This window comes from Ovis aries, chromosome 25 (assembly GCF_016772045.2).
Source record: "Ovis aries strain OAR_USU_Benz2616 breed Rambouillet chromosome 25, ARS-UI_Ramb_v3.0, whole genome shotgun sequence".
Lineage (NCBI taxonomy): Eukaryota > Metazoa > Chordata > Mammalia > Artiodactyla > Bovidae > Ovis > Ovis aries.
The window spans coordinates 3,074,818-3,098,239 of NC_056078.1; the positions used below are offsets into that span (position 1 = coordinate 3,074,818).

At 41.1% G+C, this 23,422-nt stretch overlaps 1 protein-coding gene across 11 annotated transcripts in view; it reads right to left on the reverse strand.

Moving 5' to 3' along the window:
• The window catches only part of TTC13 (tetratricopeptide repeat domain 13), an 81,463-nt gene that overhangs the window by 33,471 nt on the left and 24,570 nt on the right, over nucleotides 1–23,422 (reverse strand). For 5 of the 11 annotated variants that reach the window (XM_012104947.3, XM_004021347.4, XM_042241098.1 and 2 more), the window contains exons 4-8: nucleotides 20,095–20,165; nucleotides 9,892–9,957; nucleotides 8,280–8,372; nucleotides 5,447–5,563; nucleotides 4,402–4,512 (exon numbers count right to left, since the gene is read on the reverse strand). In XM_012104947.3, the coding sequence (XP_011960337.2) occupies nucleotides 4,402–4,512; nucleotides 5,447–5,563; nucleotides 8,280–8,372; nucleotides 9,892–9,957; nucleotides 20,095–20,165 (458 nt within the window). The remainder of the gene's footprint in view (nucleotides 1–4,401; nucleotides 4,513–5,446; nucleotides 5,564–8,279; nucleotides 8,373–9,891; nucleotides 9,958–20,094; nucleotides 20,166–23,422) is intronic. The other 6 variants (XM_042241100.1, XM_042241099.1, XM_004021348.5 and 3 more) reach the window with 3 other exon arrangements.

Below are 23,422 nucleotides of genomic sequence, written 5' to 3' on the forward strand. Positions count from 1 at the left end.
CCCTGGTAGACACACAAAATAGTTTTGCAAAAGCTACACAATATTGAGTCTTTCCAGAAAGTCATTCATCCCCTGCTTCTTGATTTTCTCAGGGGAGGTCAGCAGCCAAGAGAGGCTGGCTTTGAAACTCTTCAAAAGCAATACTGGGGACAAAACCTCCTCATTAAGGAATCTCACTGAATAGCTACTGTTTGGGAGACAGATGAAAATGGATAATTTTTTAACACTGAAGAAATGTTAAAGACCACTCTTAATTAGGCTACCTGCTGTGACACAGTCTTGATCTTTCAGGATTTTTACAACTGCATTTTTAATTCAACAAACATATATTGAGCGCCTACTATGTGCCAGGGACAGCAGGAGGTAAGGAGACATGAAGATGGGCAGGTCATCATCTCTGTCCTCTAAGAACTCGCAGTATCATTAGAAAGCCTGTTATGTAACAAGGTTACTAGAATACAAACTAAGAGCTACAACAGAGACATGAGTAAAAGTCTCTGGGGAAAAAGGGGAAAGGAACACCCGACTGAGCCCGGGAGAGCAGAAGAGGCTACGGGGGGAGGTGACCACTGAGCTGGGTCTTAGAGCGCGAGGAGTTTGGTAAAGAAAGACGGCATCTTGCACAGGGGAGTGGTGCCACACAGGGCACAGAGCGCTCGCTGACGCGGGGAAAGTCAGAGGGGCAGGGGCGCGGGTGCACGGGCAGGAGCCCGGGAAAGGGAGAGCGGAGGCCAGAGGGAGGGCCTCTGCCGTGCTCCACAGTCTGGGCGCTGCCCGGAAGCAACGACTGAGGGCTGTGGGGAGGGGGCACCTCACAAAGTCCACTCTTCAGAGAGATGATGACTGCTGGCAAAAACAGAAAAGACACACTGGAGAGGGGGAAGGATGGAACCCAGGTAAGAAGCGGCTGTAGTGGTCCACGCAAGAGATAACCAAAGCTCAGACTGAGACAGTGTCTCTGAGGAGAGAAAAGAAGGGTCGAATTCAGGAGAGGTTTTTAAAAGGCACACTAAGACAGAATGTGGTGGCTATCTGGGGATGAGGGGGAGGAGTGGGCAGAAAGAGCTTAGGCTGGGAGCCTGGGTGGAAGGCAGGGCTTAACAATCGTGAAGAAGGATAGGAGGACGGACAGCCGTGGGCGGGGGAGGGTGTGAGTCCACCGGGCTGTGTGAAGTCTGGAGCATTTGTGGACGTCTACTGGAGATGCCCAGGGGACATCTGCTGCCCATTGCACTTACAGCATGCTTGGACGCCACAGTTCTTCAAAGTCTGATTTCTCTTCAGCTTTTAAGAGTCTTTGGTTTCGGGGTTCCTGTCTAATCACTGCACAGCTCTCTACCTCATTCTGCCAAAGAGGGGACATAGCAGAATCAAGATTTTAAGCCACTGGGAACAAAGAAACTACGTTTGTTGAACCTATCTCTAAGCACATGAACTAGCTCTGAAGTCGTCTGCATAGCAAATGCAATCATTACCATTTAAGTCGCCATCATCCTTACTAGCTGGGAGGCGGCCACCACTCTGGGACTGTTCAGTGTAAGTGAACAGAACCATAACAGGTAACCCTCAAAGTAAAGGCTTATAAAAATGTGTGTTCAGAATAGACCATTTTTGAAACATCCTTACAAACTGAGTAGAATTCAACAGAAAAGTTTCTGCTGTTTTTATTACCTAGGAATATCCAAAATGTCTGATATCTATCTACTGCATTGGACAACCGTGAAATCTGTCATGTAATATACCTAACATATTTCTAATGTATTACATCATAAATTAAATAGGCAACCGTCCACTTAATTTCAGGACTATTGACCTGGAGAGACCACCCTTAGGAAACAAAGATAGCTCAGACTCATTGGTCCCTTTAATACTTTGTCTCTACATTTAACAAGAAAAAGACAGATATCTAAACTAGGTTCATGAATTTAATTAAGGCATTCCACCACTCAGTTTTCCAATCTCTGTAACGGGGACACCCTCTGCTCCTTCTATACATCATGGGGATGCCGCTGGGATGAATGAGACAATACGTAAACACTCTGACTTCCTCGGACAGCAGATCTACAAAATGCAAAAAGAAAGTTCCCGTCTATTACACACATCACTGCTGTGCGGGTGAGCGTGGTGAAAAGGAGGAAAGCCCAAATCGCTTGGTGAGACTGGTTCACTGAGGGGCTTCTAACACTCAGAGGGTGAAAGCACGGTTTCTAGGTTTTCACCAGGTAGATGTGAAGTAAACCAAACTGAATTTTAGCCCATGTTCGGTTTCTATTCAGTGTCTCTATTACCACTCTTTTCTGAAAAAATTCTTTTTGAAATAACACAAAGGGCCCTTCCTGCCTACATTCCTAAATGTGGCTTAAAAGTGAAATCAACATTTGTTTACATTTGTTTACTTTAAAAAAATATTTTTACCCTCTCAGTACTAATAATTGGCATTATTTTCTATTTCAAATTTTTTTCTCCTTCATGTGATACTCAAGGGATAGATTCTGAACACAGTATTGTAATTCTGAATTTTTCAATTGAAGGTGACTCGAAGGTGAAGAGAATATGAGAGGAATAGAGGGCAGAGACAAAATAAACTGGCAGAAACCATCTGGAAGCTGCTCAAAGCACATTTTAAATATCTCAAAGCCTGCCCTGCCTGTCTGAATCCTGAGGGGGACAGAAAGGGTCCTTAGTAGGGCCACCTCTGCACACTTGCAAAAATGGAGATGAAGTATATGAAATAAGATTTGTGAAATGAATTCCTTCTAGTTTGGTTTTTAATGGATGGAAGTTATTTTTTTTTTTAGAGTCTGTAAGACTTAGATTAAATTCTCACACGGAAAATAATCTATAATACCAGACTTATGTTTACAGTTTATAAAGGACTTTCACACATTTTATTTTATGTAATTCTCACTCCCACTTCAAGAGACACAGAGTAGCATCATCTCTACCTGATAAATGTGGAAGGCAAGGCTGAAAGAACTGAAGCAGCACGCCCAGCAGTGCAGATGATAAGATTCAGAGCAAGAGCTCAGAGCACGACCTTCTAATTCAACACACTCTGCCCTTGAAATTTACCCCACTGACACTTATTGAGCACCTACTATGTGACAGGCACCGTCTGTAACATGGAGGATTTACAACTCGTGGCCTTTTAAAAGGTAAACCTTCTCCCCACCCTCTAAGTGTGTTTATGTGTGTATCAGATCCTCAGAGTTATTTTCAATGATAACATCCATGTATTCTTCTCTGCTACGTGCTACTGAAGCTCTTCCCACCTTCCAAAGTTCAGGTTAAGTGCAACCTACTCTGAATTCTCCACCTCCTGGTCAGAATGAGTGTCTTCACCTAGCTGGGTGGACTGTCTGTGGCTCTCAGGCCAGCCTGTCTTCAATCAGGCAGTTTGGACATGCCAGGCCTGGGGTGAGAGCCAGAGCTCCACCCTCAGCTGTGTTTCTTCCCCTCGTCCTGGCAAGAGTGAAGCTACTGCAGGACAGGCTCCTGGAACAGGCTTGGAGAAGGCAGAGTCCCAGCCAGAGGAGGGGCGGGCAGCTGGTGGTGACTTTCAGCCCCACTCAGCTGAGACAGAGCATCTCCTTTGTCCCTCGACCCCTCCTCCTGACAGCAGTCTTCAAGCAACAGTGCTGGGACCCCTCCTGCAGCCCCCAGACCCCCCCCCACCCCGGCCATCTGGCCACTCCCGACCTGAAGGCTGCAGCATCTCCTGGTCAGCCGCCTCTTCAGCCACCGCCACATCAGCAACCATTTCCTTAGTACAGATTGAATCTCAACTCTCTATTTCCCCCAAATCTAGACTTCAGAGCTCCTCCGGGCCTACCAGCTGAAGTCAAATACTCAGCAGAGTGCTCTTGACCTTCCAGGACTCCCTTCCCGGGGGCCCAGCCCCACCTCCTCACATGCATGGGTGTGTCTCCCAGGTCATTACTCACACCTTCCTCTCAGCCTCAGAGTCCTTCTTCCCAACCATGCTCTGCTTTCCAAGTCAAGATGATGTCCACTTATTCTCTGGACCTTCCTGAGTTCAAATGAGAGCTTCTCACCTTGGCTTCCAAAGAAAGCACGCTGCTGATATTACTTTCTTTGGTTTATTCACCAGTGATGAATCATATGTGGAGAAAGGCTTTGTAAACTGTGTCTGTCCTAAGTGTAAAGCATTATTCCTCCCTTATAACCTTTCATCCTCTCCCCTTTCGTACCCTCCTCCAAGTACGTATCAGACAGTAGGAGCTCAATCAATTTGTTGATTCAAACTACTTTCTAAAATAAACCAACTGGACATGTGAGATGTCATTTCAAAACCTGCCAAACTAAACCCCGGCTCAATTCCCCCCACCACGGGGGAGACTGAGCATCACTGCAGGTACACGTATTGCGCAGCACTTTCACCTTCAGAAGTCCTCTGTGAAAGAAAGTTAAGCCTTTGTATAGCATAGCTATGGGCTGGTTTTTGTTCAGCTCTAAGGACTGCTGAAAGTCTTCATGGGCTGTTGCATAGTCCTACAAAAAGGAGAATGAGAAAAAATATAGTAGTGTTTGTTAGATATTGGACATGTCCTACTTTTGACTGATGGAGGAAAAAAAAATCCCAATTTATTCTGCACCCTTTCTGGCTTTAAAGGAAACATTTCATGACTACAAATATTAGAAGCATGCTTTCTCTGTTGAAGAGGTGATTTTAATTGATGAGAGAAACTCACAAAGGTTTAATTTAAGCATACTGTCTCAACCACAAAAGAGTATTATTTTAAATACTAAGTCATAATCTGCTATGGATACTTTACAAATTATTTTAGTACTAACATTCCATTATTTTGAAGTCTAAAATAATTATGATATAGATCAACCTTAACATGTATTATACTGAGGTTTTTAAAAATCTATTTTCTTTTGCAATAGAAAAATTGTTATTGAAATGACTGTAAACCAACAAAAATAGCTATGGCAATTATAAATACCACTCATGACAAAAGGTAATCTCGCTAGGTTGAGAAGCTACAGTCTAGGAAGCCACATTAGTTCAGGTAATGATTCTCGGGCTGTGATCCCCAAAGAAACTCAAATTGTACCCTTAAGTTTAATGATCACATTGGTAACAGGTACATCTGCTTCTCTACGCTGACATTTCCAAGAAAGTTAAGGTACCATCTATAAACCAAATCACTCTTCTGTTTCCCACTCTTTCTTTTTTCCCCTAGCCCAGAATTAGTTACCGCTGACAGTTCAAGCAAGAAAATGTGTTTCTGGTATTCAATATTTCTCCACTGAGTTCAATTTCAGCTACAGAAGATGCTTTCAGAATTGTCTTATATCACAAACTATTAATCTACAGCCCCAAACCCAAATCTACCAAATAGTAGCTTTCTGAAGTAGAAGGAAAGCTGAAATTTTTACCACCATGAAAGGACACATTTCAAGGCAAAAAATAATTCACCTCTGATATGAAGTACAGGGTCCCGCGATGTCTGTACAGCCGTGCTGAGGGCTGAAGTTGAATAGCTTTAGTGAGATCATTCACTGCTTCATTAATTCGTCCCAGAGGGGACAGAATCTATAAACCCAAAAATGTAATTAGGGGAGAAAAGTCCCAGTGATCGCCCCTACAACTGCCAATGCTTTTGACTTTTCAAGTCTGTTTCACCACCCCACACTTACAATGTGACTCTCTCAGCAGCCTAGCGCCCTTGACCCCACGTACTGTGCAGTGAGATTCAAAGGCAGCAGCCGAGGGGCTGCTGACCTTGTCCAGTCAAGGGGATGCTGAAGACCTATGACTGTGGCAACTGCCTGTCACCATTTCATGTTCTGTGTCATAACAGATGTTGCTTTTCTTGAAGTGCGACCATTTTCCCCCAACCTATCATTTACCTTTCGGAACAAAATTTGGCATGTCAAATTAATCTGAAAGTTAACTCTAAACCATTAAAGCAGAGAAACTGATAAACACAGATTGGAGTCCCCCATGGTATCTAGCTACGCCATCTGTGGTGTCAAGTGCTGAGTGGCATTTTCTGGGATTCCAGGTGTTGGGTAAGCCCTCTGATATGAACAACGCTCATCAGTTATGATCTGCAAGGTAGTGACAAAACATCTGCAGGCCTGTTCTGAACGCTTTCTGATCCAGCAATCAGCTGTGTTCAGGCAACAATGACAACACAGAAGACAGCTCAGAATGCAAAAGTTCACCCAAAAGACGTAAGATAATCCAAAATGGGCATCAGTATTCATGCAATCAAGCTCAAGCAATTCATCTGGAACAAATGTTCTTAAATTAGGGTTAAATTTGTTCTTATAACAGGTCATTTCCATCAAGTTTTACTAACTGGTTTCCTCCTCTGCAGGAACTTAAAAACCAGCAAGAGAGAAGATTGAGGCAGGCATACCACCAGTAGCAAGAGAGACAGCTCAGAGGAAAGAAATGGAAATATGTGCCCTTAGAATTCAAGAAACATAGTGGTCTAGGGTTATATTTTGGAAGGAAAAATATCCCAACCTAGTATATTAGTATTAACATAACTGAATGATTGCACCCTAGCACAAAAATCAATATGCATAATGACCAGAGTAACTAAAAAAGGTTAAATTACATTCACTAAATATAGACAATTTCAGAAAGTATAAAAGTAAAAAGTTTCTCATAAAACAATTTCTGACATAAACAAATAGTATATTGTAATCCAGCTGGAAAGTTCACTATATCATGATGTTATTGCCTGATAATGCGAGAAAAGGGGGATATTACTGCACATTTTTAAGATCATTGGAAATCACTTTTCTGATTACCAATATCATTCTGGGTATACAATTAGCTTTTTATTAGATAGACAAGTTTTTCAAAGCTGCCAAATCAGTCTAAGTGCACTTAATTAAATTCATGCTTTACCATAACATTTTAGCAAAGCATCACTGTGATGGCAGGGAAAAACTCAGCACCCACTCCCTGGAGCAGAGTGTCACCAAGTGAGCTGCCCAATGCTCATCCTAAAAACCAACAGGCCTCTCATGCAGCAGCGAACAGATTACAGTCATTCAACCCTTAGGGTAGCAATCCAAAACAGACAAGAGATAATGAATTCTTTCATTATTTGAGAAAGAATTTCTTTCAGAAAGCCAAATCCCCAATAAAACAAAGAAACTCATTTTAAGAAACTGAACTGTAATTTAACACACTATAATTTTGAGAACAAAAACATCATAAATGCAGTTTTAAAAATACTAAAACATTTAGCCTTCCCTTTGCTTATTAAGCTTTCTCCCTCAAAAGAGGGAGGAAAAGTCATTTGTCCCTTTAGTCCAACTACGAAATCCCACCAGAACAGATAATTAAAAGTTAAGTTCTAGTCAGATTGAAAATATTAACATAAATTCTAAAGCTCTTAATATGGTTAAATGTGCAATAAAATAAATACAGTATGAAACTTGGATAGTTTACTATTGTTTAATGAAAATGGTAAAATGGACATGTTTCATTTAAAAACATTAAAAGGGGTGCCTTGGCACACAGTCCTTTCTCTGGCCTGAACACCCTTCTCCACCTTGTTCCCCAGGACATGGTTCCTACCCAGCTCCAGCATCACCTCCTCAGCGAGACCTCTGCAGACACCGCCAATGCCTGTCCCCATGCCAATCTGTCCCAGGGATCCAGCAGACCATGTTTTTCTGCTCCTGAACAAGCACCCCCTCCGTGGTGTCCACTGTCAGACATATTACCTGGAATTGTCTCCACCTTGAGTCCTAAGTTCCAGTTATGGTCACCCTTACCTAGTCTACATCTCCATGTAGATAGGTGTATCTCCTAAGGATTAGATACAAGTGAACACGTGCGCGCGCACGCACGCGCACACACACACACACACACATACACACACACACACACAAACATGCTTCAAAAGGCAATAGGCCTCATTGGACCATACTGTCATACTGTTTTGCCAAATAAAGTATGTCACATACAGAGTAAACACATGTCATATTTTTCAATGAACATGGACAGTGGTGGTACACTTCATGACTCTATTTTTAATACTAAATATTACTATTACATGTTAAATCAGCAAAGATTTAACATGGTAAATCAGGAAAGAGTATCACTCAGCCCATAGTTTTCTAGTAATTTCAACTGTTTAAATGCATTATGTACCTATGGAGGAGAACACAAAGGTATACAGGAGGCTTAAAATTTATCAGCAATAAAAATAAAAGGAAAAAAAAATCTGAATTTTTTAAAAATCCGATAACAACAGAAGGAAAAAGAAAACCACACTCACTTCTGCTCGCTGCTCAAATACCTCTGGACGATCTGGTTCCAAGGTAATTACTCGGCTCAGTTCGAACAGAGCAAGCTCAGCATTCTTAATGTCCTTGAAAAGGCATTAGCTCAGTATGAGATACACTGTTACTCAAAACCAGCTTGAACAGACTTTCTGAAAACACTAATAATTTAGTAATGACATAACTATTTATTTAGAAATAAACAGGAACTTAGCTTCTATGTAAGAGATCTGCCAAGTTAAATAAGCTGTAATTATTTAACTTGCTCAAGTCTACCTACCCACGTTGGACTTGGCTACCTAGCAGATTCCACAGGTGGCAAGATGTTTTCTCAATTTAACCTATTTAAACAGTACATCAGCCAGTCTCAAGGGATGAGCATGTGGACACTATTGTGTAAAATGATGCTGACTAGTGGCAATGTGGGAACGGAGGAGCCAAGTTAGTGTCACTCAGAACCCTTCTAGGCCTATACACCTACTCCTAGAGCAGCCTAGGTAAGCCTGTTCTCTTTAAAATTTACATATTACTTTCATATCAAAAATACATGAGGATGTTACTTTTACATTAAAAGCACATTAAAGATATAAGCAAATTTCACATCAAGATATAAAATGAAAAGAGATAAGAATAAGGAAGAAGCAGCTTATCTCTGACCTTTACTAGGGCAACTCTGATCATTTACTGATGCCCTGAACCTAAGTAGGGCTACTTACTGATGCTCCCTTCCTAAACATCTTCGTCATTTCCTAACCTGTGTTCCTGTGCAGTCTGCTTTCTCATGTCTCAGAAGTATACAATATTATACAAGATTTCTCCATTAGGCCAGCAGGCAATTAGGACAACTGCTTTTTAACTCACAAAAATACAAAGTGACATTTCTCCCTCAAAGCATAATTTCATTTGAATATTTTTAATATAAAAGAAAAAAGTTTATGTATAATGTTCAAGACTGAAAATTTGGACATCTGACCTAGACCACTGCATTATTCACTATATAATCTCAGGAAGGTCTTCATTTTTACACCAAAGTGCCTTTGTTTGACCAAAAAATATACTTATTATAACCTTCTTCCCGGACTCCTCAGAGAAGTAAGTGAAATAAGGCTCCAAAGATATATCTATCTAAGAAGGAATAACATATAACAAATTTAAAATAATTTATTTTTTATAATATTTTACAAAAAAACTTCTGTTCTTCTATTCGACCTTTAAAAACTGAAAGATTCTAAGTACTGTAAACTGTTGATACCCAGTCTCTCTCTCACACCGATGAGCATTTCTCAGGGATTCTGTCAAGGTCTCCTGCTTTTCTTGGCTTATGTACAGCTCGTCATGAACTAAAGTTTAGGCTGGCAAAGGCTGTCCTTTTAGAATAGAAAGTTAGGTGAAACTGACCTCAGAAGACCTGGGCAGAAATTCCCAGCCCTCTCCTTTCCGGCCACTTGGCCTTGCGGAAGTCCCCTACGGCCGCTGTCTCATCTGTGAACTGGGGCACTACCCCCGCTGTCCCATCAGAGCCCAGAGGGCAGGGAGGGGCTCCACGGACACCCTGGCCTGCGTCCAGTCATGTAGACACTATGGTAAGCGTGACTATTCCATACTCACATGTAGTCCCTTCTTTCCATAGGCTATCCCTCGGCCATAAATTGCACTAACCAGATCAGGCTCCTCCTAGTCAGACCAAAACAGAAACACGTCAAACACTATAGACAAAACAAAACAAGTCAGTTTCTGCTTAAAGCACGTTAATGCTGCAAATGACAGCTATGTTATGCTACCATCACTCGTGTCAATCAATACGCAGTCCCCGACCAAAAGAGTCTACATTTTAAAAACGCATTTGAAGGAGACACGAATAAGAGATTTACATTTTAAAACACTAGAAAAATAAAACCAATGTTACTGAGCTTGGTGCTAGCTTCTTTCACACAGTCATCTTACTTAAATTGTAATCCTCTCAACAACTCTCTATTGGCAGCACCAGCAGTTACAGCCCAGAGAGAAAACGGATGCTCAGAGAAGCAGAGACAGGAGTAATGGACTGGGTGATGCCTCTTCCTGGTTCATCTGTTTTCAAATAGTCATGAAATAATCTGAGAAGGAAAGAACCCATCACAGCCAGCTCAATGAGGAACAAGAGATGAGTTGGCTCCACAATCTATTAGGTATTAATATAATACAATCCTTTATTCTAATGGGTCAGAATAAGAACCAAACCTTTCTTGCAGACTGCTCCCATGTGCGCTGGATAAAACGCCTCTCAAGCCCAAGGACAGAGCGTCTGCTGCCCCTCCATCAAGTCCCATACGCCGGCCAGCAGTATGAACTGCCTCACTTGCAGAGTGAAACACCACTTGTCAGCATGTAACCTGTGCAAATCTTACCCTCTTCTTTGAACCCTTTCCTATACATTGGAGAAAGAAGAGCACATAGCCTCTAGCTATCAGGTCCTGAGTGAAGAATTTAACAGGACTACATCAGATGATGTCTCTTGCAGACCAATCTATAATCAGTTTCAAATCTGCAACTAAGTGTCTGCCAGTATTGCAGAAAAAGGCATGTCAACTTAAATGATGAGTAAATGGGAAAAAACAAAGGATAAGATGCTATTCACTGAAAAACAACACCCCCCCAAAAGAGGCTTCCATAAACAGAATCAGGTACACCACATCAGGTAGTAAGTTGGTGTGTCACTGGCTGGGGCTTCCCTGGTAGATCAGACAGTAAAGAGTTTGCCTGCAATGCACGAGACTCAGGTTCAATCCCTGGGTCAGGAAGATCCCCTGGAGGAGGAAATGGCACCCCACTCCAGTATTCTTGCCTGGAAGATCCCATGGATGGAAGAGCCTGGTGGGCTACACCCCATGGGGTCGCAAAGAGTCAGACACCACTGAGTGACTAACACACACAAGGCATCACTGGTTACAACCCAGCCAGCAGATGGGCCTCACCGTATATGGAAAGGTGAAAAAGTCAAGTAAACAATCACAGATTTCTAGCTTCTCTTGGAAAACTAAGAATCCAACAATGACAGACTCACATTTGGGCATGAGGATGTGAGAACATGACAGCAACAAGAACAAAACCCAACCAGAGCGAAGCCCTGGGCGCCTGTTCAGAAGGATGTGCAACATCCACCAGCTCCCCATGAGCCTCTGCACTACGTCAGTTCACTCTGCTCATGTAACTTGCTGCTCTGGCTCCCATACAGTCTTGGATCTTTGATTTCTAACATGTGTGTAATAGCCCGCCCATGCTATTCACTAATTGGAAAAAAGTATGAGTTACAGAATGGCAGAAGAATGGCAGTCACCTCCTATAAACAAGGCTTGTATACGATTATGGGGGTCAATATGTGCATAGAAAAATGCTCTCCAAAATACTAACAGTAATTTCCTCTGGGAAGTGGGATTACTAGATATCTTCCTATTCTGCTTAATACACTGATGCATTCCTTTTAATTGTTTAACACACACATACGTTTATAATCAGAAAAAAAAATATGTTAAGTAAAACATCGGAGACGGCAATGGCACCCCACTCCAGTACTCTTGCCTGGAAAATCCCATGGGTGGAGGAGCCTGGTGGGCTGCAGTCCATGGGGTCGCTAAGAGTCGGACACAACTGAGCGACTTCACTTTCACTTTTCACTTTCATGCATTGGAGAAGGAAATGGCAACCCACTCCAGTGTTCTTGCCTCGAGAATCCCAGGAATGGTGGAGCCTGATGGCCTGCCATCTATGGGGTCGCACAGAGTCGGACACGACTGAAGCGACTTAGCAGCAGCAGTAAGTAAAACATACTACAGAAAGTAATAGAAAACTTTACTATCAATTGGAAATATTGTATTTAAATAAATTAAATAGAAAACTTATTACAAATTATAGAAAATTTAGAAAATGAAGCAAAGCACAAAAAAGAAGGTAAAGGGCACCCTATAATTCTATCACCTGGAGATAAAACTTCAACATTTAAATATTCTTCCTGGCTGAAAGGCAGAGCAAGTAGCTTGGGAGTGGGATCCAGGGCCAGAGAGTAAGGAAAAGCAGGAAAGAGAGTTCCCCACCGAGGAATCAAACTAAGACAGTCTTCACGTGTTTCCCCAGGACCGGCGCCCACCAGGAGACAGTACAGCGACAGAGCAGCACCTCCTCCAGATCGGGCAGTGGGGGCGGCTGGTGACCCCACGCAGCTCACGCCTGCCGAGGACAGGCGCCGGTGAAAGCAAACCCCACTTTCAGATTTGTCTCAAGATACTCTATCCAAGAAGCTTTTCTCCTCAGCTGAGAAAATGTTTATAACATGACAAGAGGTAAATTAGGAAAAAGTACATTTAAATAAAGAGTTATGGTACTGATGAACTTTTCTGTGGGGCAGGAACAGAGACACAAACACAGAGGATGTACTTGTGGACACAGTAGGGGAAGGAGAGGATGGGATGAATCAAGAGAGCAGCACTGACGTATCTCTGCTGCTGCTGCTGCTAAGTCGCTTCAGCCATAGACACTGTGCGACCCCATAGACGGCAGCCACCAGGCTCCCCTGCCCATGGGATTCTCCAGGCAAGAGTACTGGAGTGGGGTGCCACTGCCTTCTCCGGACATATCTGTACTACCATGTGTAAAACAGGTAGCTAGCAGGAAGCTGCTGCTTAGCACAGGGAGCTCAGCTTGGTGCTCTGTGACGACCTGCAGGGGTGGGATGGGGAGTGGGAGGGAGGCTCAAGAAGGAGGGGATATATGTGTATTTATGACTGATTTGGGCTTCCCTGGTAGCTCAGCCAGTGAAGAATCCGCCTGCAATGCAGGAGACCCCAGTTTGACTCCTGGGTCAGGAATATCCGCTAGAGAAGGGATAGGCTACCCACTCCAGTATTCTTGGACTTCCCCGGTAGCTCAGATGGTAAAGAATCTGCCTGCAATGCGGGAACCATGGGTTCGATCCCTGGGTTGGGAAGATCCCCTGGAGGAGGGCGCGGCAACCCACTCCAGTATTCCTGCCTGGAGAACCCCCATGGACAGAGGAGCCTGGTGTGCTACGGTCCGTGGGGCCACAGAGAGTCGGACACGGCTGAGCGACTGAGCACAGCACAGCACACATGGCTGATTCATACTGTACAGAAGCTCACACAGCATTGTGAAGCGATTGCCATTCAAGAGAAAAAGCGGAAAATAAATAGAGTTGTTCTTGTTTGACTGACATCTCCACATACCCTGTGGCCACACCAGCCACTCTGGGAGTCATCCTCACCTCCCCAGCCAACACACCTATTCAAGAAATCCTGGTAGTTTCATCTCCTGATCCAGCAGCCACTTCCTCTCACGTGGCAACTGCAATGGCCTCAACCACTTCCTGTTTCTTCCCATCCAGTCTCCAGGCCCATATTAAGAGTGAATTAAGTCTGATCATGACACTTCCCTGGCTGAAACTATTCACTGGCTTCCCAACACCTACAACAGCAAAATTCAAACATTTTTCACTTTAAGAAATACATTTTACACTGTGACACAGTATACTCATACATATATACATAAATATACACACAAACACATCAGAAACAAAAGTGTCACTAAGTCTCATCAAGCCTTGCTATACACAATGTTATCTGATATTTCCTTATCAGGGTATATTTCATTTAAAAAATGTTAGTCTCATGTATACTATCACGTAAGAATTGAATCGCCAGTCTATGTCTGATGCAGGGTGCAGCATGCTTGGGGCTGGTGCATGGGGATGACCCAGAGAGATGTTGTGGGGAGGGAGGTGGGAGGGGGGTTCATGTTTGGGAACGCATGTAAGAATTAAAGATTTTGAAATTTAAAAAATAAAAAAACTAATAAAAAAAATAAAAATTAAAAAAATAAAAATAAAAAATGTTAGTCTTGTCACCAATTAATTTTAGCACCCACTAAAGGGTAGCGCCTCAGGATTTGAAAAAACAGTGAGGTGACATCTAAATGCCTTTGCAAAAATCACTGATCACTTTTCTGCATCACCATTCACCTCCTTTCACTCCCCCACTCCCAGTTCATACTCTAAAAATTGGCATTACTTAGTAGTTCCCTAGATGCAGCACGGGCTTCCAAGCTGGGTGCATTTGCAAATGCTCTCATCTGCCTGAAACACTCACCCGTTGTCTCCATGCCCAGGAAAATCTTTCCATCCTCCAAGTCTCAGCTCAACACTCCCTCTTCTCTAACTCCTTACAGATGCCCCTGGAAAATAGGTATGCTCCCCTCCTCTGTTTCTATATGTCATATGGAGGTTAGTCATTCTTTCAACAAATATTTACTCAGGGCCAGCTATAAGCATGCCCCATCCCATGTGCTACAAATACCACAGTAAGAAAAACCAACACACACGGCAAAAGATTCTTGTTTTCTTGGAGCACAGCCAAAGAACCAAAAATATAAATGTTACACCCTCAGTAAGTGTGAGAGAGATAAATGGTGCTTTATAAAATGTATAAAGACTTAAATACCTAGACTGAGATCTTAGGGGGTGGGGGAATCCCAGAATGACTGGTCCAGATGGTGCAAAGACTCTGAGAGAAGCAAGGAATACTGCATCTCCAAGCTGAGGTTGGAGAAGCAGGTAGGAACCATATTAAAGGTTTTTATCTTTAACCTAAAACCAACAGCAAAGTATATGAGTGTTTAAAGTACATGTCTGTACAGCGTGCACATGTGCATGTGTGTGAAGGGTGTGAGCAGAGAAGCCAGGAAACGCTGGCCCCATCTGTCATCTGGCAGATCAAAGTGGCTGGCCATGGTTTGAATAGAGCTGGGAGAAGCAGATGGATGAAGGAGATACTTAGGAGATACACAGACGGAGCTGGTGATGAAGTAAGCGACACACATGTGTGAAGCATGTTGTAACCCTACGGAGGGGTGCCATTCATTGAGCTTGGCAACACGAGGGTATGACTAGAGACTCTTTTCCAGTTGTGGGTGGGGGGATGTGGCAGGCTCAGGGGAGAGTATGCCGTTGATTTGGAACCCGTAATACTAGACTATAACCATGATAACAATCACAATAACTAAACATCCATTTTGTTATTGTAAATTGAATGGAGAAAACCTAAATACTTAACAGAGGCATGTTACTCTAAGTTTCCTCTATTGTTCAACATATAGATATATATATTTAGAATTCCTTTCCAACAACATAGAAGAATATATAATTACTGTGTACGTGTGCTAAGTTGCTTTAGTCGTGTCTGACTCTTTGCAACCCGATGGACTGTAGCCCTACAGGCTCCTCTGTCCATGGGGATTCTCTAGGCAAGAATACTGGAGTGGGTTGCCATGCCCTCCTGCAGGGGATCTTCCCAACCCAAGGATCCAACCCACATCTCTTATGTCTCCTGCATTGGCAGGTGGGTTTTTTACCACTAGCACCACCTGGGAAGCCCCATATAATTATTGTGGTTGCTATCATACCACAATATAGTCTATTATTATTTTATATAATTTTATATAGTCTTTATTATTTTATCACAGGCTTTGGATGTTAACAAGACACAATTCTTTCTTTATGAAATGTTACAATGAACTATTTTTTCAAATAAAAAAATGTTTATTTCTAAAAACAAATTGAGCTCAGCATATCATTTTGAAGTATTTTTGAATACACGAGTTTAATAATACTTACACTTTATAAACCTTTCAGAATTTTAAATGAATTAAACTAATGTTTCAATTGTCCAATATTATTCACTTTGTGCAAATACAAAATCATAGTATAATAAGATAGCTTACTGGAGTCAGGCCCACTTAGATGTCTCAAATTAAAAATAATATTTTTTTTAAAATCCATAAACGTCTAATTTACCATATTCATTATATTATTTACATAGTGATTTTAAAATTTACAAATATTCATTTTTCCACCACAAGGTTGGCTTTTTGTTAAAACCTGCAAGTCACTGGATCAGAGACAAAGAAGTAAAAAGCGACAGTGCCCAGCAATGTAAGGAGGACGGAGTTCTGTGTGAGCGGCAGGTGCACGTACGTACGTGCATAAAGTAAGACTACAAGATCATGAGCAGAGGAATGCTTTACATTTTCTCTGCTGTTAAAAAAAACAAAGTTCTTTCATGAATTCAGTTCCATTACAATCAGATCAGAGTCAGATGAGTTCAAAGTCACACAACTAATAGCAAAGGTCAACTGCCTCATTGAACATCATCACAGTACTTAGGTCACCCAGCCCTGCATGAGCATCGAAGCAGCACAGAAATCAGGAGAGTTTCCCGCTTTCAAGAACACTGTGATGGAGGCACCAACACATGTGGAAAGGACACAAAGACACGGACATGGAGACAGTACCGACTGATAAGCTTTTAAAATCAAGAGTTTCCAACGAAGATGGACAGATCTAATAAATCTTGAAATCGTGTTTAGTTGGAAACTGTGATGCTCAGGGAATACTGTCTTCCTTTAAAGATGTTCTAAACAATCCACATTTGGATAAATATTAAAATGAACACATTAAAACAACAAAGATTATGGAAATATCCCATAAGTTTGTTCTCTGATCCTGTAACTAAGCCAATGAGAAGGTATAAAAGCTTTACATCAAAAGGTCATTCTGGAATATGTGTCCTTGAGCACAGATCCAAATTTCACATTAAATGATCTTATATATACAGTAAATATAATAAAATCCCAGCACCCATGGCCCCATTTGTCTTCAGCTTTCTATGAATGGAATCTGATTCCATGCGTTGTTGCTTCAAGCTGGAGCTTGCAGTATGTCTGAAAGAAACATTTTGTCAAGAGTTAACGAGCTAAAAAGGAAACGGCAATCTACTCCAGTATTCTTGCCTGGGAAATCGCATGGACAGAGGAGCTGGAGAGGCTACAGTCCACGGTTTTGCAAAGAGTCAGACAAGACTTCACTACTAAACAGCAACAACGACAAACTAAAAAAGCTGGAAAAGTCTGTCTGTGAACAGTTATCACTGAAGATTTGCTAAGGTGTGTTTACCAGGTTAAAAATATAGAATTTTGGGGACTTCCCTGGTGGTCCAGTGGCCAAGACTCCATGCTCCCAACACTGGGGACCTGGGTTCAATCCCTGGTCAGGGAACTAGATCCCACATGCTGCAGCTAAAACGTGGCGCAGCCAAGAAAAATACGGGGTTTTTGCACATGTAGAAGGTCCTGCAAGGAACAGATGGACATCTAATAGCTGACACAATGTATTGACAGAAGTGATCCTCCAGTGATACTGGGTTGAGTCCTAATTAGGCAACAACTCTCCAAGCTTGAAGAAATACTTTACCACTCTTCTGAATACTGGACAATAAAAATAAAAAGTATTGCTGGGCTAAAAACCAATTTCTTTACTGCAAGACAAAGTATTGCTACATTTGCCAAAAAGAGAAAAGGAAGAGCACTTAGATTTAAAGAATGGTCATACTGTAAAAATAAAATGAAAGAGACTGACATGTAAATTCTGATTCACGATAAGAAAAAGAGTTTTGGTCAGTGAAAGAAGCAGCAATAACTATTCTTTGGACATTCACTCCCGCCTGGTTGTAGAGTTCCTTGATGAGATTGGCTATCAAGAACTTGAAGAAATCAATGAAAAACTCTTTCGTAGGAATTATGCGCATCAATTTCATAACGCCTAATATAGAAAAACTACATCCAGAAAAGCAGGATCAAGTCTTATTAAAATTTAAAAAAGAATTTTATCATTCAACATCAAATCTTTGTATTATATATTTACCGCAGTCATATAAAGTGTGACAGATATTCACCAAGCTCTGTATGGATGCCTCTAAACTTGCTCCTGCTTATTATTCCAGTGTGTCACGAAAAAACGATTTTCCACATGTCTTATGATGCAGAAAAGGCTGGGAAGAACCGAAACGAAAGGGAAGAGAGACGTCACCGAGAAGAGCACCAGCACGAAAGCCAAGGCATTGAGTTCCGGGTAAGAAGTGCTCTGAAGGATGGCACGGGCCTGTCTCCCGTGGGCCTGGAGCACCTGAACTTTCTGCTGCGCCCCTGACTTCCATTCCCGCCCCAGCAGTAGCTTGGATCACCAGAATCAGCAGTCCAATTTATACTGCATGCATTCTCAAAGAAAAATCTATCAGCTGAAAGCAACCCAATGTAGATTGATGAAAATACTACATCAAACGTCAGTATATTAATATCTTTTCTTAGCACAAAGAGAAAAATTCTGATCTACTTTCTGAACACAACTGCAAGAGAAGTGTTACAATAATAAATGGACACCAGAGATACTATAGAGTCATTAAAATAATAACTGTAGAGAAACATGGAAAAACTTTATAAAATTAAGTGAAAAAGTAATACAAAATAGTATATATATTCAGATTATAAAAAAACAAACACATACTTTGAAAAGGTCATAAACAAAAAACTTATATAATGTTAGAGTGGGAGAATTGAGAAATTTTTTATTACTTATTTTAACATTGTTAGATTACCTTTAACTAGACAGATAATATTTTTCAAAAAGCTGAATGAACTGATAACACATCTGCAAGCTCAAACTGTTGTCTTCTGATTGCTATCATAAATTAACTGATATGTGCTCTTATAAACGCATCAAAGCCCCCTTTTCAAACCAGTGCTTTCTTACTTTTTTAAATACTGCAACGTTAAACAAAAGGATGATTTTTAAAACTTTATAATCTACCCATTGTACTTTAGACTCCACTGAAGAATATTATCCCATATGACCACTCAAACACACAGCCGTTTAGATGCAAGGAGTTTAAAGTAATAACTATAAAAACATCTCATTGATTATTTGAGAATGAAGACTAAGTTATCAACATAATTCATTCTATGTTTAAAAAGAGAAAAGAAGAGCAAAATTTTCAAAACTGGTATTTTAAAATTTAATCAGCCTGCTGAATTGTAAACTGTCTACTGGCTCTTATTGTATGAGCACAGACGAATATGCCAGAACGGTACTCTGAGTGGCTGAAATTAACTGAGCGCTCACTGTACGTGCCAGGCATCCAGTAAAGTGCTTTTTTAAGATATTTCATTTAAACTGAACTAGAGTATTTTTGGAGGCAGTTATTAATATGCCCGTAATCCAGGAGGTTAAATAACTTTCTAGTGAGCAGCAGAGATAGATTAGAACTCAGGTATTTCTAACCCTACTTGACCGTCCTGAACAGATAATGGATAATGGCCAAGCATCTACCAGAATACAGTTAAATAATGACCCAAGACATATGGACCATAATGTCAGGCTGCATTTTGCAGGTCTCCTATGCAGCTCTTACACTGAGGCATTTAAGCACTTGGTCTGAACCAGACTTTAACACAGCCATCAATAAGCAGAGGTCAAATGCTCCGACTGAAGGGTCTTATACTTTACGGTGAGAAACAAATCCATGAGTGGACTTAACCATGCAGATCAGCACCTGCACAGAGAGTAAACATCCGCAATTCCAAGAATTTCCAGTGTCTGCATCTCATGAGAGATATCAAGGGAGACAATAAAATGAATTGAAGCTGATGTTTATCTTTCTGAAACTTGCATTTGAATCTCATCTCTGCCTGTTGATGGTGGGGAGACTACAAGCAAATTGCCTGATCTCCTTTAAAATAAAGTGACACAGCAAAGATTCAGTGAGAGCATGTTATGAGGCCTGCACCACCAAGAAAGGGCTCAGTCAGGGCTGATTTCCTTTACTTTCTTGTAAAATCTTAAAATCTATGTTTTATTGCAGCACTTTAGTTACACATAAGTCCATATTTTTGTCATTACTATAAACTTGCAATTATATGATTAAGAAGAAAAATTACCTGAAGCATTGTTGAAAAATGTCTTATTGCTTCATCATAGAGACCACTGCCAATCAACACATACGCAATAGCTAGGATAAAGAACACAGAAACATTAAAGGAATGAATAAAGGATTCGGACTGAAACAGGCAACTAAATTCTTCACCAAATCTTAAAAGGCAGCTCCAAGGACGAGAAGCAGTTAAAGGAAACTTAGAGTTAATAAGGTGTAATTGAATTCTCCTACCATTTGGTATTTGCTAGTCAGTCTAATTCTATCTAGGTTTAAATTATTAAAGATATCTATAAAACATCTGCCTGCAAAAAGCAATTATCTTTGTCTAAGCCCATCACTCACTTTCAAATATCAAGTAATCTTTATGGTATTTCCTATCTGTATTTCAAAGGAGCTAGTAATAAGCCTGTATAATATCCATATAACACAGCAATGTAACTTTACTATGAACATTAGAAGAAATAAACAAAGAGCATCACATATCTCAGTATCTGCAGGTGCCCAATTTTCTGCCAATTACCTACTAAGAGCAAAAAGAGAGGTTCCAATTACCATAGTATTATATAAGTATTAACATAATGCTTAACTGTAGGTCTAATTCACCCCACGGCAATATGCAGTTGCAGTCTTTTCCCTAGCTCTTCTATTTAAAATACAGCCAAACATTACTCAAAATATACTCTAAAGATCATAACAGTTTTTAATCAAACTGCTTATGTCCATGGTATTTTGAAGTTAGAGTCAGGACAACCTGTTCAAACATGGCAGTATTTTGACTAAACGTCACCTGTCCAAAAAAAAAAAACCAATAAATTTTAATTTTAATCTAGAATATATTTCCACCTGCAATATTTGCCCTAATTCCCTAAAGCCCCCAATATTTCTGAAAACTTATATTCTTAATTCAATATTTGATCTTATTTGATCTACTTCTTTGCAAAAAAAAAAGCTTTATTGTGACCCTCTAGTTTAAGGACATAAGTGTCCAAGGAGATGGGCAACTGAAACTTTTAATGTCATTCAGTTTAAATTCCCTGACAGTAAAAAGTAGTAAATACATTAAATGCAGAAAGAGATTTTATAACTAACCTCAGAAAAGTAAAGTTCAAAACACTGAGCATCATAATAATACAAGAGCTCTGGGATGCACTCTTCAACATGAAAAGAGGTCTGTTTTCATCCTAATTTCTTTGAAAAGATAATTAAAGTCAAACTCATATTCAGAATAACAGGAGTGGATACTATTCAGATAGTTGTAGCAGATAATGTAGCCAGAGACCTCTTTGGTGGGAATAGGAGCATTAGTAGTAAAAATAACAATAACAATAATAGTAACATGCACTATATTCTTAATAGGTACCAGGCACAATCCTAACCATTTACATGTATTGTAACTCAATTACTCCTTAATTGCATGAGATTCTTGCAGATCTAAAAATTTCAGAACTTCCTCTCTACCTTCTCAAATCAGTAAGTGTCTATTGAATGAACAAATGAATGTGACCCATAAAAACAAATCCAGCTTTAGGGGATAAATATTACATTTAGCAACATGCTTAATTTGTTGTTCATGGCCAAGGTGTTGAACTCCTTTCAAATAAAACCAAATGCAGCTCTCAAATCTTTCCATCTAAAAGTAGGTATTTTTGTTTTTTTTAGGAAACCCCCAGGCACCACAGTGATAAAGAGTCACCCGCCAGTGCAGGAGGCGTAAAGAGACACAGGTTCGATCCCAGGGCTGGAAAGATCCCCTGGAGGAGGAAATGGCAAGCCACTCCAGTATTCCTGTCTGTAAAATTCCGTGGACAGAGAACCCCAGCGGGCTACAGCTCATGGGGTCACAAGAGTTGGACATGACTAGCACATATATATGTATTGAAAAGTAATCTGAATCTTGTACAAAAAAATTACTACTAGTGTTCTTGCTTGGAAAATCCCAGGGACGGGGGAGCCTGGTGGGCTGCCGTCTATGGGGTCACACAGGGTCGGACATGACTAAAGCGACTTAGCAGCAGCAGCAGCAGGATCTAAATTTAGTTGTGAGAGTTCAAAGACATAAAGAGAAAACTAGGATAAATGGAATCTCCCAGAAATCGTTATTAACCAGCAATTTCACATCTCCTTGCAACATGTATGCTTACAGAGGTCATTTTTCCAAGAAAAAAAATAATAAATACTGACATTCAGAAGATCCTAAACCAGCTTGGAGCCTATACTATCCCAGGATGTACTAGGATTACTCTTAGAGCATAGGACAGGCCTGGCACATAGTACACTCTTAATTCATTATTTAATAAATGAATATAAGATTGAATAGAATTCAAGGATTACAAAGGAGACCAAATCTGATGCCTTAAACGATAATTCTCAAAGCTTACTCAAAGAATACAAATAAAAGGTGATTAATATTTTCAAAATAGTGCTCAGCCTTAACATAAAATGGATATGGCAGCAGAAAGGATAAAAATAATTATGTGTAAATCAGACAGAAAGTTCTTCAGGTGCTTTGGGCTACCAGGAGCACACCCTTCTGTGGAATCTGTCCAGCTGCACTCTTCAGTCCTGTATTCAATTTGCTTCCACTCCTTCAAGTGTGAGCTGACTAGGCAATGATGGAGACACACCCAAAGCGTATCAGGCACTGGCGAAACCGGGCTGTTTCAAGACACGCCTTGAACAAGCCAAACAGCATGACCCATCTGCAGATCAGAATGAGCTCAATCTTCTACACCCACGAGTTTGGACCAACAATAACTGACTGGAACCATGAGTAACACTAATCCAACGCAGCCACGTCATGACACAGAGGCTAAAGGAGGTGTGGTTCTCTTCTGCTTTCACTTCTGTATTGCTCATATTGATGGCAGCACACAAATCATCTTTTAATGGGTGCTAATAGCTCGTTGGACTGTGAAGAAGGCTGAGAGCCAAAGAATTGATGTGTTTGAACTGTGGTGTTGGAGAAGACTCTTGAGAGTCCCTTGGACTGCAAGGAGATCCACCCAGTCCATTCTGAAGGAGATCAGCCCTGGGATTTCTTTGGAAGGAATGATGCTAAAGCTGAAACTCCAGTACTTTGGCCACCTCATGCGAAGAGTTGACTCATTGGAAAAGACTCTGATGCTGGGAGGGATTGGGGGCAGGAGGAGAAGGGGACGACAGAGGATGAGATGGCTGGATGGCATCACTGACTTGATGGACGTGAGTCTGAGTGAACTCCGGGAGATGGTGATGGACAGGGAGGCCTGGCGTGCTGCGATTCACGGGGTCACAAAGAGTTGGACATGACTGAGTGACTGAACTGAACTAAATAGCTCGTTAGAACTCATACC